Source organism: Nymphalis io, chromosome 3 (assembly GCF_905147045.1).
Source record: "Nymphalis io chromosome 3, ilAglIoxx1.1, whole genome shotgun sequence".
Taxonomy (NCBI): Eukaryota; Metazoa; Arthropoda; class Insecta; order Lepidoptera; family Nymphalidae; genus Nymphalis; species Nymphalis io.
In genome coordinates, this window is record NC_065890.1 from 9,491,273 (window position 1) to 9,505,248 (window position 13,976).

The 13,976-nt window shown below is 31.2% G+C and overlaps 4 protein-coding genes across 6 annotated transcripts; 2 read left to right on the plus strand and 2 right to left on the minus strand.

The window, feature by feature from the left end:
• Positions 1-291: 291 nt before the first annotated feature.
• Positions 292-3,641, plus strand: LOC126780642 (lysine--tRNA ligase). 2 transcript variants are annotated; one of them, XM_050505275.1, is made up of 8 exons: positions 292-434; positions 636-1,008; positions 1,123-1,374; positions 1,636-2,028; positions 2,105-2,287; positions 2,436-2,596; positions 2,935-3,175; positions 3,459-3,641. In XM_050505275.1, exons 1-8 carry the CDS (start codon positions 400-402, stop codon positions 3,555-3,557), a joined length of 1,737 nt encoding a protein of 578 aa, XP_050361232.1. In that variant the 5' UTR covers positions 292-399; the 3' UTR covers positions 3,558-3,641. The 2 variants fall into 2 exon arrangements, with proteins under 2 accessions (XP_050361232.1, XP_050361224.1); XM_050505267.1 differs by having other exon boundaries at positions 309-567.
• A 139-nt stretch (positions 3,642-3,780) lies between these two features.
• On the minus strand, positions 3,781-5,161 carry LOC126780859 (deubiquitinase OTUD6B). The gene has a single exon (XM_050505523.1). It carries the CDS (start codon positions 5,016-5,018, stop codon positions 4,152-4,154), a length of 867 nt encoding a protein of 288 aa, XP_050361480.1. The 5' UTR covers positions 5,019-5,161; the 3' UTR covers positions 3,781-4,151.
• A 633-nt stretch (positions 5,162-5,794) lies between these two features.
• On the plus strand, positions 5,795-8,359 carry LOC126780868 (platelet-activating factor acetylhydrolase IB subunit beta homolog). The gene is made up of 4 exons (XM_050505532.1): positions 5,795-6,029; positions 6,181-6,387; positions 6,550-6,672; positions 6,742-8,359. Exons 1-4 carry the CDS (start codon positions 5,964-5,966, stop codon positions 7,021-7,023), a joined length of 678 nt encoding a protein of 225 aa, XP_050361489.1. The 5' UTR covers positions 5,795-5,963; the 3' UTR covers positions 7,024-8,359.
• A 23-nt stretch (positions 8,360-8,382) lies between these two features.
• LOC126780799 (NADH dehydrogenase (ubiquinone) complex I, assembly factor 6) lies at positions 8,383-10,567 on the minus strand. Of its 2 annotated transcripts, none has more exons than XM_050505513.1 (5): positions 10,275-10,567; positions 9,935-10,169; positions 9,613-9,845; positions 8,868-9,030; positions 8,383-8,590 (listed from the first exon to the last, which is right to left on the minus strand). In XM_050505513.1, exons 1-5 carry the CDS (start codon positions 10,385-10,387, stop codon positions 8,411-8,413), a joined length of 924 nt encoding a protein of 307 aa, XP_050361470.1. In that variant the 5' UTR covers positions 10,388-10,567; the 3' UTR covers positions 8,383-8,410. The 2 variants fall into 2 exon arrangements, with proteins under 2 accessions (XP_050361470.1, XP_050361471.1); XM_050505514.1 differs by having other exon boundaries at positions 9,935-10,173; positions 10,275-10,565.
• Positions 10,568-13,976: the final 3,409 nt, after the last annotated feature.

Consider the following 13,976-nt stretch of genomic DNA (forward strand, 5'->3'; position numbering starts at 1 on the left):
GTAAGCTACACTAAATCAAGTCATCATCGTCATCTATTATAAAATAATATTACAAATTGAGACCCAGCCATGATCTTACGTATATATACTGTCCCTATAACTAAGGCCACATAAGAACGCGTAAGCAATATCCTTTATTAAAATATTTTAGCGTTATATTAAAATTAAAACCCATAAAAAGTATTTATTAAAAAATATATATTTTGAAAATACCTACACAAAAAAGTAGGTATGAGTTTGCTTTTGTCTATTCAAAAAAAATCTGTGACTTGTCAGATTGTCAGTGTCAAGTTGGAATGTATGATATTTTAGGATTCTTTGAACGTGTCTTTGCCATTTTTTCGCTAGGTTATAATCAAATTATTTGTGAATATAAATAAAGAAAAGTTTTCAATTAAAATGGCTGACACGACCAGCGAAAAAATTTCTAAAAAGTGAGTATTGTGTGAGAAATATAATCAAAATGTTTATTTTGAAGAATATTATTTCGTCCTTACCCACCTTGGCTCAAAGGAATTTTAAATATTTACCAAATTCAGTAAAACGTTTTGCAGCAGTTAATACACGGTTGGTTTTACCCCTTATGATTAAAGTATTACGGTAGATCTTTAAAAATAACATATAAAAATTTACAGTGAATTAAAGCGTCGACTGAAAGCCGAACAGAAGTTAAAGGAGAAAGCTGAAAAGGCTGCCCAACAGCCTGTAATTGTAGTAGAGAAAAAAGATGTAAAATCGGAGGAAGAAATAAGCCCCAATGAATATTATAAACTTCGCTCAGGTGCAATAGCAGCTCTAAAGAGTGGAGATAAAGAAGAACATCCATACCCTCATAAATTTAATGTTACTATATCATTAGAGGAATTCATTGAAAAATATAATAATTTAAATAGTGGAGAGGTTCTAGAAAATGTCACATTGTCAGTGGCTGGTAGAGTGCACTCAATTAGAGAATCTGGTGCAAAGCTTATATTCTACGATTTAAGAGGAGAAGGTGTAAAAATTCAGGTATGGTACAACTAAAGTATTAGAATAGAATGTCTATGCCTAACAAGTGTCTAAAATATTGTAAATAAATGTTAAGTTTTTTCTATTTCTAATTGTCTTCTTAATTTATATAAGGTTATGGCAAATGCTAAGATGTATGAATCTGAGGCCAAATTTACTTCTGACACTGACAAGCTGAGGAGAGGAGATATTATTGGTTGTATTGGTCATCCTGGTAAAACTAAGAAAGGAGAACTGTCCGTCATACCAAAAACTATCAAATTGCTTTCGCCATGCCTGCACATGCTGCCACATTTACACTTTGGTCTTAAAGACAAAGAAACAAGATTTAGAAAAAGATATTTGGATCTTATTTTGAATGACAAGGTAAACAATTAGTTGATGACTGATGAATGACTTACCATTTTTTTATGAAATATCATAACTTATTATTTATCATAATATTTATTCAAAATATTGAGTAAATTATCTTTTCTTTTTATCAAATAAATCATGCACCAATAGATAGGAGCATAAATAGTTCACGGAATTTTCTAACTAAATACTCAAATGCCTCTTCAGACTAATTCTAATAAATTTACTTTCCTAACTGAGAATGGAATATAATAATACATAATAAAATTGCAGGTTAGGCAAATATTCTATACTAGAGCTAAAATTATTGCCTATGTAAGACGCTTTTTAGATAATATGGGTTTTCTGGAAATAGAGACTCCTATGATGAATATGATTCCTGGAGGTGCAACTGCCAAACCGTTCATAACCCATCACAATGACCTCAATATGGATCTCTACATGAGAATAGCTCCAGAATTATATCACAAAATGTTGGTTGTTGGAGGATTAGATAGAGTATATGAAATTGGTAGACAGTTTAGAAACGAAGGCATTGACCTGACTCACAATCCTGAATTTACAACCTGTGAATTCTATATGGCTTATGCTGATTACAATGATCTGATAACAATTACTGAAACAATGCTGTCAGGGATGATTAAATCTATTCATGGAACTTACAAGGTAAATAAATTGTACTTTGCTAAACCATTATTTGTCTGGCGTATGTTAAATACAAACTCTTTACTGTATTTTATAGATAAAATATCACCCAGAGGGACCTGAGGGAGAGGAAGTAGAAGTAGATTTTACACCACCATTTGCAAGAGTGCCTATGATTGCAACGCTGGAAAAAGTTTTGAATGTAAAACTTCCAGCACCTGATAAATTAGACACTTCTGAGGCTAACACTTTCCTTAGCCAGTTATGTGAGAAACATGAGGTATACATAATTTAATTAAAATTTCATTGGCAAATAATAAAGAATAAATATGTAACTAAATTTAAGCTGAATTTGTAAACAACATTATATTTAAATTTAATAATTATTTAATAAATCTGTATAGCATTTGATTTACAATTTATTCTAGGTGGAATGTCCAGCACCAAGAACAACAGCCAGGCTTCTAGATAAACTTGTTGGGGAATTTATTGAAGAAAAATGTATTAATCCTACATTTATCATTGATCATCCACAAATTATGAGCCCCTTATCTAAGTATCATAGAGAAATACCTGGGCTTACAGAGAGGTAACTTATTGCATGTAAATGAAAACAACAGAGTTTATATTTGATTTTATCATAAATTTATTTATCTCTATGACTTTTAGATAAACTCAATATTCTATGTATAAATATTAAACAATATATACATTTTTTGTAATCATTTTTTGCCCATTGATAATGGGCAGTAGTCGAAATTTGTCGTATTTTTTCATAAACTCAACTTTTAATGCATTTTTTATAATCAGAATCGTTTTTAGAAGTTATATAAGTATATATGTCAATCCCTTATGGTGAATATATAGATCCCAATTGGTAAGCAAATCAATATTAAATTTTTTTTTATGTGTTTTTTATTTATTTAGGTTTGAATTATTTATTATGAAAAAAGAAGTATGCAATGCCTACACTGAGTTAAATGATCCTGCAACACAGCGAGAACGTTTTGAACAACAAGCTAAAGATCGTGCTGCTGGTGATGATGAGACACCTCCAACAGATGAAGCATTTTGTACTGCTTTAGAGTATGGTCTTCCACCAACTGGTGGTTGGGGAATGGGAATAGATCGGCTAACTATGTTCTTGACAGATTGTAATAATATTAAAGTAAGTAAATTTATTTTCTGGCAAGTTCTTTATTTATTTATTTGTCAATTTGTGTACTTGTAACAATTATAAAGTAGTTGTACTTCTTTATACAAAAAATAAAATAAAACATACATAATAATCTCACCTTATACTTTAGATAAAGTTATGGTATTTTTAAATTTCTTATCTTGGTCTTTTAATTACTGTAATTTAGAATGACCAATAAAATATATGTATATATTTTTTTCAGTAGCATAAACATACACAGCCTATTTTTTAATACAACTAATTGTTTTTCCAGGAGGTACTCTTATTCCCAGCCATGAAGCCTGATGATCCGAATAAACATTCTGAAGAAGAACCTTCACCTGATGAACCATCTACACAGAATGGGGCATAAATTAGATCTAAGAAAAACAATTCAGTGTTTTTTCTGTATTAATGATGATTTTTCTTAAAAAATAAAGCTTTTTATAATAAGTCATCATCTACGTTTATTTTATAATCCTTTACATATTCAATAAAAATGGTCTTCGAATGCACAAATGCAGCTAATTTTGACATATCACAATAAGATATTTCAAAGCACTATTGCTTTGAACTTAGAAGCTATAACTAGCAAATTTAGAGCATAAGTATAAATTACTACCCACATTAAACTGGTAAGCATCAGTGTGTAGTTTATGTTCAGAAATCTCCTATTTGTTTTACAGAAGAAAGAACAAAATACTTTGTGACAAAATGTAAGACAAGTAATGTAAGCAGATTATTTTTTTGTTATACTTAAATTTCTTTTATACTTCTATATAAAAGAAATTTAAGTATTTACATGAAACATCATAATTATCATATCATATATGTATTGCAAATGTAAATAAAATATTTAAAAAAATATGGTATTCATTTCCAACCTACGATCCAAGACCCATGCATATCCATTTATCAGATAATCAGAAGTTTGTAATATTGCTTAGTTGCTAAAACTATATAAAACTTATGCCTCTGACTTAGTATCATCTTTTTTGACTAATTGAGTTGAATTGTAATGTTCGCCTAGACTGTACATATGTCTGTGATATGAAATGGTTAGTGGTGGACCTGGAAACTCGGTGCCTTGCTCTATCGCTTCAGGTCCTGAAGCCTGTATCACAATAAGTGGACATTTTAAGCAGTTGGATATGGCCCTTATCTCTAACTGTCCACCCCACACCTTTGTATTTTTTATTTTATCACAATATTCTTCAAATTCCCTATCAGTTAACATTTCATTAGTGTCAGTATTACTGAGGAATGGCATGAAATCTTCCTTGTGTTCTAAAATATAGCTTGACACGCGATTTCTTAAATCATCTACACCTAACGTCTTATTATAGTTGATTTCATATTGATGGACAACAGCTTTGTACAAGCAATCACCATCCGAAGGTATTGGGCAAATTTTCAAATTTCTTTCTTCTAATCGTTTGCATATTGCTTGATTTTCCATGTTTCTAGGTCCATTGATATTTTCTATTTCCTGCATTTTAATTTCTTTTTCACGGTCTCTTTCTTGTTGCAATTTTTTATCCCTACGCTTTTGGGCTTTTGAAATTTTTGGTTTAACATTATCACTTTCTATGACTTGTTCATCTGGTCCTATTTCTGGGTTTAAACAATTTGCATTTGTTTCAATTTCTTTTTTATGGCGCTCTTCTAAATCCGATTCTAGTTTGGTAATTTCTGCGTTAAGTTCTTTTTTTTTTGTTTTATCATTTTTAGCAGCCTTTTTCAGAGCCTGAATTTGAGCTTGTAGCTCCTTTTTTTCTTTCTTGTGCTTTTGGTCTAATTTAAGTGTTTCATCTTCTTCATTGTTGTCTGCCATGATATTTATTTATTTTATGTGATTTCTATATATTATAACCGTATTTTAAAATAATGAACCTAAAAAATATTGTATGAGTATATGTAGTGAGTATGAACAATGTACGACTTGAAATTTTGAGGTTAGTGGTAATTACAGATATCAGTCTCTAGGTCTCTACTCTCTACAGTCTACTCCACCTCTACTAGGAAGTCGGAAGTCCAAGAGTCTGAACTCTGAAGTCTCAAGTCACCTCAACTAATGAAATCAGAGCTCGACCTCAACTTATAGCGTAGACAGAGAAACAAAGTTTAGTTTCTCTGTCTACGAGTTATAGACTATACATATACAGATAATAATTTTATATAGATTTCAGTTGGTATCGTATGTATTTTATAATAACACAAAAATTAAATTACGCTGACGTCAAGGATTTATGAATATAGTACAGCTTATACTTCGATGGATTTTATACAAAAGAAAAAACTGCAAAGAAACATATTAACAGTTACTATAGGTTACTATAGTTTTTATAAAAAAAATCTAATTTGATTCTGCTTCTTATATTAAATTACAAAAATATATTTTTTGAAAGAATAAGTGTGAAGTTTTTTGATGAAGAATTTTATTAAAGGGGTTTGATTTGACATGCTCTATATAGGTAGTTTTATAAATTGATGTTTATTTATTAAAACAGAGTTCATATCGTAAATCATTCAGTGTATCCCCTACCCATTTTTTGAACAGGGCAATGCATTTTGTTAAATCAAAAATGAAAGATTAGAGAAGTTAAAATATTCATTATTTTTTATCTGTTTGCTTTTGGAAACTTGGTTGTAAAATTTTCTTTAATTGTTAATTTGTATTCAAAAACAGTTATAGCTTAGGTGATACATATTATTTTAATAAAAGTGAAATTGTAAGTAAGGGTTTTTGTAAGGTAAATAGTATAAAATACCGCTTAAAATGAATCCTTGTTCTGTGGCAGCCCCACAACAAGACACTGATGGTGATGGCAGATGGAATAGCATTGTAAGTTTTAAATACCATCATAAATATATTCTTCATCTAAATAAAGTAAAAATGTGCTCTTAATTTAATATACTGTAAAAAGTATAAAATAATTGTGTTTAAGATAGTTAATAATTTAATGTTAATGAATTAAACATTTTTACTTTTGCAGCATAATAGATTTCTTTCTGATGCTAAAGGGAAAGATGGAGATGTCATTTTCATTGGCGATTCTATCTTACAAGCACTAGAACATACAGAAGTATGGAACCAGTGGTTTGCTCCACTTCACTGCCTTAATTTTAGCATTCACAAAGATCAGACTCAAAATGTTTTATGGCGTATTAAAAATGGAGAACTTGATCATGTCGATCCAAGAGTATGTAATAAATTATTACATTTTTTTTATGGTTGCTCCTTATTCTTAATTGCTCTGTATCATGTATTTAAAGAAATAATTGTATAAATTCTTTATGAAATATTAATTATATCTTTATATAAAAACATTTCTATCTATTTTACTAAAGCATTCATTTTATAGGTGATAGTTTTACACGTGGGAACAAATAATGTTGATCATACACCGGAACAAGTTTGTGAAGGCATTTTAGAAATAGTCAATACAATCAGAGAAAAACATCCAAGTGTTTACATTGTACTACCAGTAAGTAGAAGTCACTTTATTGAAATAATAAATTATGGACATAATATTAACAAATAAAAACTGTTTCAGAGTCTACTTCCAAGGGGTCAGTATCCAAATGTTTTGAGAGAGAAAAATTCTAAAATCAATCAACTATTGCGTGAAAAGGTTCCTTGCTTGAATAAGGTAGAGATGGTATCAATAGATAAAGGTTTCATACAAAGTGACGGCACCATTAGCCACCATGATATGCATGACTACCTCATACCAACTAATGCAGCTTGTCGGAAGGCATTTGAACCAGTATATGATCTCCTGCAACAAATACTGTCTGAAGGCGAGCCTGAAAAAGACTTAACACCCTCTGAATAATATTTTATAAACAAAGACACTCAATAGCTTTTTAATGTGCAGCAAGCTTATTGTGATTGATTAGTCGTACTTAAATTTAGCTTTTTTATCTTAGACATAAGTGTCAAATGTTTTATATTAATTTATTGTTTTCCTATTTTTACTTTTACATTCCAAATTAATGAAATATTTAATTGGCTGTGTTAATTGTTATTAGGCTCATAGAAATACACCATGCACTAATAATAATTTACATAATTAGGGGAAAGCACTGATATATAAAATAATCTTGCATGATATACATACATATATTGGACATACTATTACTCTTAACTATACAGGTAATTTTTACTACTTCGATAATAATTAATTTTCTTTACAAAGTCAAAATGTAAAATAGTCATTAACATAATTTAAAATATTATTTTAATAATTATAAAGTTAGACTAGATCCAGTTCTTCATAAATCCAAAATGCATTTAAAGAGAAGTTGTATTTTAAGGTTGTAATGTAAAATTATTGATTCAAGATTCTACAATGTCAATGTACTTATTTTTATATTATTTAAAATAGTATGTTATGTATGTGAATCTAGCTAGTGATTTCCAAATTTTATTTAATATTAAAGTTTGATTTTTTACAAATATTTTTAAAATCATATTTCAAAAGAAGAAACCAGTGTTCATTATCTATCTGAGAGCAATGCCTTAATGAATATTGTGGTAATTTGTTCACCCTCTCAGCACACTTTCCATAAGCCAGAGAGCACATGTATGTACATACTCACTGGTTTACTCTTAAGAGTAGAGTATAATAGGACTGAGGGATGATAGGAAAAATCTGTTCCCTGGATTGTGTGTGTTGACTACACAGAAGGGTTTTTTTGTTCAAGGTTACATGTACTTTTATAAAGTTTAATAATGTATTTGAAACACTAATATGCATTACATTTAATGGAATTGAGTGTAGCCAAAGATTTTTCAGTCTCAACCAAAGTATACATTACAATGATAATGATATTCGTAATACATTGGATATAAATATTTTCTAACAAGCTCAAAAAAATTAAGACATTTAGGAATATTTAGTTAAAATCACTGTAGTTGCTAATTATACTAATTATATAAAAACTACTTTAAACAATTACTTCCTACAATTGTATAAATTACCATATTTTTTTTACTAATTTTTAAACAATGTATCTGAAAGTATTACAAATATTTATTGTACTACATAATACATCTACTCAAGTTGCCAAACTGCTTGAATCTCAAATGTGATTATTTATTTGCATGAATGAAAAGGCTTGGAAGTAAAAGTGCAATTTTTTCTAATAATATCTTTTATTTCCCTTAAAGACTCATAATTATATATAAACTAAAATTGCCTAAATAGTTTATTACATTTTTTAATATTTATTTAGAAGCCTTTTGTAATACAAAGTTAAAGGCAATGTTGGACTACCCTGTAGTAATCTTTTATCAAATACATTAAAATTAACTTTCTGAAGTTTTGTTAAAAATTTATCAATAGCAATTGCTGGTAAGAAAATCTGATTTGTTATTTTTGGTACTTCAATACTTCTTGCCTGGAACAAAAGATGTACTGATATAAATTTAATATATTTAAACAGTATTAGTATGGCTTTAAATATACAATGGTTCAGTAAAAATATGCCTTGCTTCCTGATAAAAAATTTCTGATAAAGCCATAGTTTGTTATTGCAAGGCTTATCCAATTCAAATTATTTAATATTTAAAAATAATTATCATGTCTTGATTAGTTAGCCATATTATATATATTTTTTAAATCAGGATCACAAGATATGTTTAAAATGATAATAAATCCTTAACTATCTAAAATACCTTTTCCAAGTGGCTGTTTGCTCTGCTAGCTACCTCAAATATGACATTTCTCATATTTTCATTATCATTTCCTCTAAGAACAGATTCTTGACTAACTTGATGTTTCATCAATATATCCATTGGCAACGATACTGTCTTGTGATAATTGAATACATGGACTGACCTAAAAAGTATTCTGTTATAACTAATAGTTTTTGTTATTTGGTAAATATCACTTGTAATATTATTTATGAAGTTCCTGATATAATAATAATATCTTCTTGATCAAATACCAGCAATGCTAATAATACTCCATGAAAACATCTGTATGGAAAACATTATAAGGCCTTTAAGTTAGCTACTAGGACAACAATATAGTTAAAAGAATGTTTCTTGTGATAGTGACATAATAACTGTTAAAATTTAACTGGAACTGATGTAAAGGCTGCAAATTATCTTTATATTTACATTTACAGTTTATTTGGTGAAGGAAAAGATAAAATAATAAAATTTACTACTATGTCTATGTATGTATTAATCAAAAAAATATGTTGCTCAATTCTTAGCATTATTCATTAACGTGAAAATAAAAAATAAATAATATTCTCTATGTGTCATCACTGCTTCAAAGAATATGTACTTACATTATCATCATAAAAATTGTGCCATAAAATGTAATTTTTGTATTTTTATTATTTTTAATCTTGTAAAATAATACAATTGTAAAAGTAAAGGCCAAGATGTTATAATATCAAACCAAACCAACCTGAGTATATTAGCCAATCCTTGTGCTTTACCCAAATGGGATGCTGCATGGTCTGCGTGAACATTTGTTACACCCGCAATACAGAGAAGTAAGTAATAAATTGTTGAGACTGTATTCTCAGTGTATATCTCTACATCTTCCATTGTTCTGAAGTATTTTGTTTTGAGTAAACTTTGTCTTGATGATATTAGCCTTTCTAGGTATCTTCTTTGTATTTTATAACTAATACAAACCTATAAAGTGGCATGATTGTGTATATGGTATACAATATATTTTGATGGAACTTATATTTATCTAATTTGGATAGTAATTTTTAAATTACCTTGTATAATTCTTGAGTTATGGGATTGGCAGGTATGTTACATGACTGCTGATTTTGATAAATCAAGTTGACAGCATCATGCCAGAACTGAAGTCTCATTGCTGCAGTTTGAGGATCTGTTGTTTGATCCTGAACCCGAGCTATTTCAGCATTGAAAGCTCGTACAACAAAAGCTGGAGATCGAAGAGCTTTGGTCATGAGCAGTGTTGCTAAGTAATTTTCATAATCGTGCTGTCTACCTGTGAAAAATTAAGACGTACGAGAAGCCTTTTTTTTTAAACTATCCTAAATGTTTAACCTATTTATTTGAATACTGCTAAATAGATATCTTTAATTTTACCTTACAATATTTGCACAATATTCTAGTGAGTTTTGACTCGAGGTGGCCTTCTGTGTTAATGATCTTGTTAATGGAATATAAATCTTTAGAGGGTTTTTTAAATGGTAGAACATTTTCAGTTTATGATTTAAATGGTAAGTGGCTTTATATAGTTTAAATATTTTTATTTAACTTGTTTTTTTATATTATTTTATTAATTCATTGAAATAATCGTTTTGTTAATTTTATTTAAATATTTATTAAATTGCAAAATGCAATTACTAAGATCAGCTATTGAAAAAATATATAGGATTAGATAGGTACTTCGAAGTTGCAATTAATGTCAAACAGCAAACGTCAATTTACTATCACAGAGTATATATCGACTGAGTTTTTTCAGTAATTACTATTTATTATTATTATCATAAATAGCATAATATCATAAAGAAAAGTGATTAAAGTGCACTGATTACCATTTTTTTTATTGTTGTAAAAACGCATTACGCTTTTTCCCCACGGGAAAACAGAGGGGACTCGCCGGTGTCCAAGGCGCTAAGCGCGCCACGAACATCGGAACCAAAAACTAGCGGTACCCTTTCGGTCGAGGAGCGCCACGGGATCGCTTGCGCATGCTACAGTGACGCTCTGGCGGACGGCCCGCCTATGCGGGCCTTCATTCTCTAGGGGGGATTCCCAGGTTACTGAAAAAGGACGCCCGTATGGAGGTGTTGCAATTTTATGGCGTAAAGGACTTTTTCAATCTGTCTCTGTTGTTCAATGTGTGAGTGAACGTATTTGTGCTATACAAGGACAGCTTGGTAGCCGATCCATCCTGGTTATATGTGTCTATATGCCTACTGATAGCTATGAAAACTTGACGGACTTTACTCAGTGTTGTAGTGAAATTGTGTCGATAGTTGAAAGCAGTGACACGGAGGCGGTATATGTTCTAGGTGACTTTAATGCCCATCCTGGTAACCTATTTGGCAATGAACTTAACACATTGTGTAGTGACCAAAATTGGTTATGTGCTGACTTAGAAATATTAGGAGTGAGCTCTGACCATTATACATATGTAAGCGACGCACATAGCAGTAGGCGTTGGTTGGATCACTGTGTTGTAAGTGAGGCAGCATGGAGGACAGTGGTTAATGCTTTCATCGCATACGATGTTTATTTTTCAGACCATATGCCACTCATAATCGAATGCTGCTTAGATTATGTTAACCTAAGATCTGAGAAAATTATGAGAACGCGGAGCAAGGTCATTTGGGGAATGCGAAGTGATAATGAAATTCAAAAATATCATACCCTTGTACATAACGCCCTTAAAGATGTGCATCTTCCAAGTGAACTTGCCCCGTGTTCAAATACAAAATACTGTAACGACCTATCGCATAAGAAAATAATAGACAACATGTGTATATGTATGTAACATGTGATATTGTTGCCCTCTTGTCCAGTGCTGCTTTGAATAGCTATGTAACTCGTAAAACGTCACAGAGTGGAAGGAAATTGATTGGTTGGAATAAGCATGTACGAGACGCACACAGGGAAGCGAGGCTTAATTTTCAAACCTGGCTCCTATATAACAAGCCGAAAGCTGGCAGTATATACGAGTCTATGAATACCAGCCGTAGGATCTTTAAGTCCAAGCTGAAGTGGTGTCAAAATAATCAAGATCAAATCCGAATGGATATTATTGCTATGCATCGTGCTACGAAAAATTTTAAGAAGTTTTGGAATTCGACAAACAAACTAAATATTAAACCTAGTTTTCCTGTGTGTGTCGATGGTTGTTCAGATCCCTCATCCATAGCCAATTTGTTTATGGAGCAATTTCGAACGAGCTCTCTATTAGGTCCATCACAGCGTTCTCTTGACATTAAGAACGATAACTATAAATCTGGTGATTTTATTACATTCACATCGAAACAAATCGCCTCCGTTATCAAAAATATGAAAAGAGGTAAGTCACCGGGATACGACGGTCTAAGTGTCGAGCACTTGAAGCATGCTGGTGTACATTTGCCGCGAGTATTGTCTTTGTTATTTTCGGTATGTTTGATCCACGCACACTTGCCCTCAGATCTGATGAAAACAGTTGTCGTTCCTATACTAAAAAAATAAAACAGGTGACGCATCTGACAAAAATAATTACCGCTCTATATCTCTGGCCATAGTCATAGCAAAGGTACTGGATAGCTTAATTAATATCGACCTGGATAAGTACCTTCATATAAATGATACCCAATTCGGTTTTAGACCAGGTCTGTCAACGGAGGCTGCTATAATGTGCTTAAAACATACGGTGCGATATTATACGGATAGGCAGACACCAGTTTATGCCTGCTTTCTCGATCTTTCCAAAGCCTTTGATTTGGTCTGTTATGATAAGCTATGGGGGAAGTTAGAGAGAGCTGGTGTACCTGGTAATATAATTAGTATATTTCGATACTGGTATGCTAATCAGCCTAATTTAGTTCGTTGGGGACAGGCATACTCTAAGGAATATACTCCTTGAGTGTGGTGTTAGGCAGGGTGGGTTGTCATCTCCAAAGTTGTTCAATATATATATATATATATATATATATATATATATATATATAAATGACTTAATTGTTGAACTAGGCAACAAATACCTTGGTTGTTATATAGATGGCACCGCCGTGAACAACATCAGTTACGCAGATGATATGGTGTTACTAACGCCATCTGTTAGTGCCCTTAGAAAACTGTTATCTGTATGTGAAACATATGCGCTTGAACACGGTTTAATATATAATGTTAAAAAAAGCCAATACATGATCTTTAAGGTTCCTGGTAAATGTACCGAAAACACACCCCCAATCAACCTGAATGGAAAAAATCTGTGTTCTGTAACAAAATTTAAATACTTAGGTCATTATACAGGGTTACAGGGTAATATGTCACGATCCTTTTAAAGGGTTATAGTTCAGGACAATAGCTATCAAATGACCCCCAATCAATGATGAATTGGGGGTCATTTGATAGCTATTGTCCTGAACTATAACCCTTTAAAAGGATCGTGACATATTACCCTGTAACCAATTCATCATTGATTGGGGGTCATTTGATAGCTATTGTCCTGAACTATAACCCTTTAAAAGGATCGTGACATATTACCCTGTAACCCTGTATAACAGACGACCTCACGGATCATGTAGACATAGAACGCGAGCGAAGAGCGTTGGCGATTAGATGTAATATGTTGGCTAGAAGATTTGCACGCTGTAGTGAACTCGCCAAAATTACGCTATTTAAGGCGTACTGCCAAACTTTCTATTCATGCAGTCTGTGGACATCTTACACTAAAAAATCGCTCAACGCTCTTCGTGTTCAATATAATAATGGGTTTAGGATACTGTTGGGTCTGCCTCGATTCTGTAGTGCTTCAGAAATGTTTGCACAAGCACGCACAGATGATTTCTATGCGATCATGAGAAAAAGATCTGCATCTCTGATACGTAGAATCAGAGACAGTATCAACACTATCCTAATGATGATTGCAAATGACGTTAATGGCTATATGATGAGGCGGATGATCCAGAAGTCATTGTAATCATCTGGTTTATGCGCCTCGTACATAAACAATTATTTTTATTTAATTTCTAGTCGTATATATATATAAAATTGTATTTGTTATGTGTTTAATTAATCTATAATTCTTATATATTTTAATTGTAATTTTTATGATTCTAA

Coding starts and splice junctions, on each gene's coding strand:
- LOC126780642 (XM_050505267.1), top strand. CDS start 464: ATGTTTATTTTGAAGAATATTATTTCGTCCTTACCCACCTTGGCTCAA. Junction 1,009..1,122: donor GAGAAGGTGTAAAAATTCAG/GTATGGTACAAC, acceptor AATTTATATAAG/GTTATGGCAAATGCTAAGAT. Junction 2,288..2,435: donor AGTTATGTGAGAAACATGAG/GTATACATAATT, acceptor AATTTATTCTAG/GTGGAATGTCCAGCACCAAG.
- LOC126780859 (XM_050505523.1), bottom strand. CDS start 5,018: ATGGCAGACAACAATGAAGAAGATGAAACACTTAAATTAGACCAAAAG.
- LOC126780868 (XM_050505532.1), top strand. CDS start 5,964: ATGAATCCTTGTTCTGTGGCAGCCCCACAACAAGACACTGATGGTGAT. Junction 6,030..6,180: donor ATGGCAGATGGAATAGCATT/GTAAGTTTTAAA, acceptor TTACTTTTGCAG/CATAATAGATTTCTTTCTGA. Junction 6,673..6,741: donor GTGTTTACATTGTACTACCA/GTAAGTAGAAGT, acceptor AAACTGTTTCAG/AGTCTACTTCCAAGGGGTCA.
- LOC126780799 (XM_050505513.1), bottom strand. CDS start 10,387: ATGTTCTACCATTTAAAAAACCCTCTAAAGATTTATATTCCATTAACA. Junction 10,170..10,274: donor TATTGTGCAAATATTGTAAG/GTAAAATTAAAG, acceptor TTTCACAGGTAG/ACAGCACGATTATGAAAATT. Junction 8,591..8,867: donor CAAACAGCCACTTGGAAAAG/GTATTTTAGATA, acceptor CTTTTGTTCCAG/GCAAGAAGTATTGAAGTACC.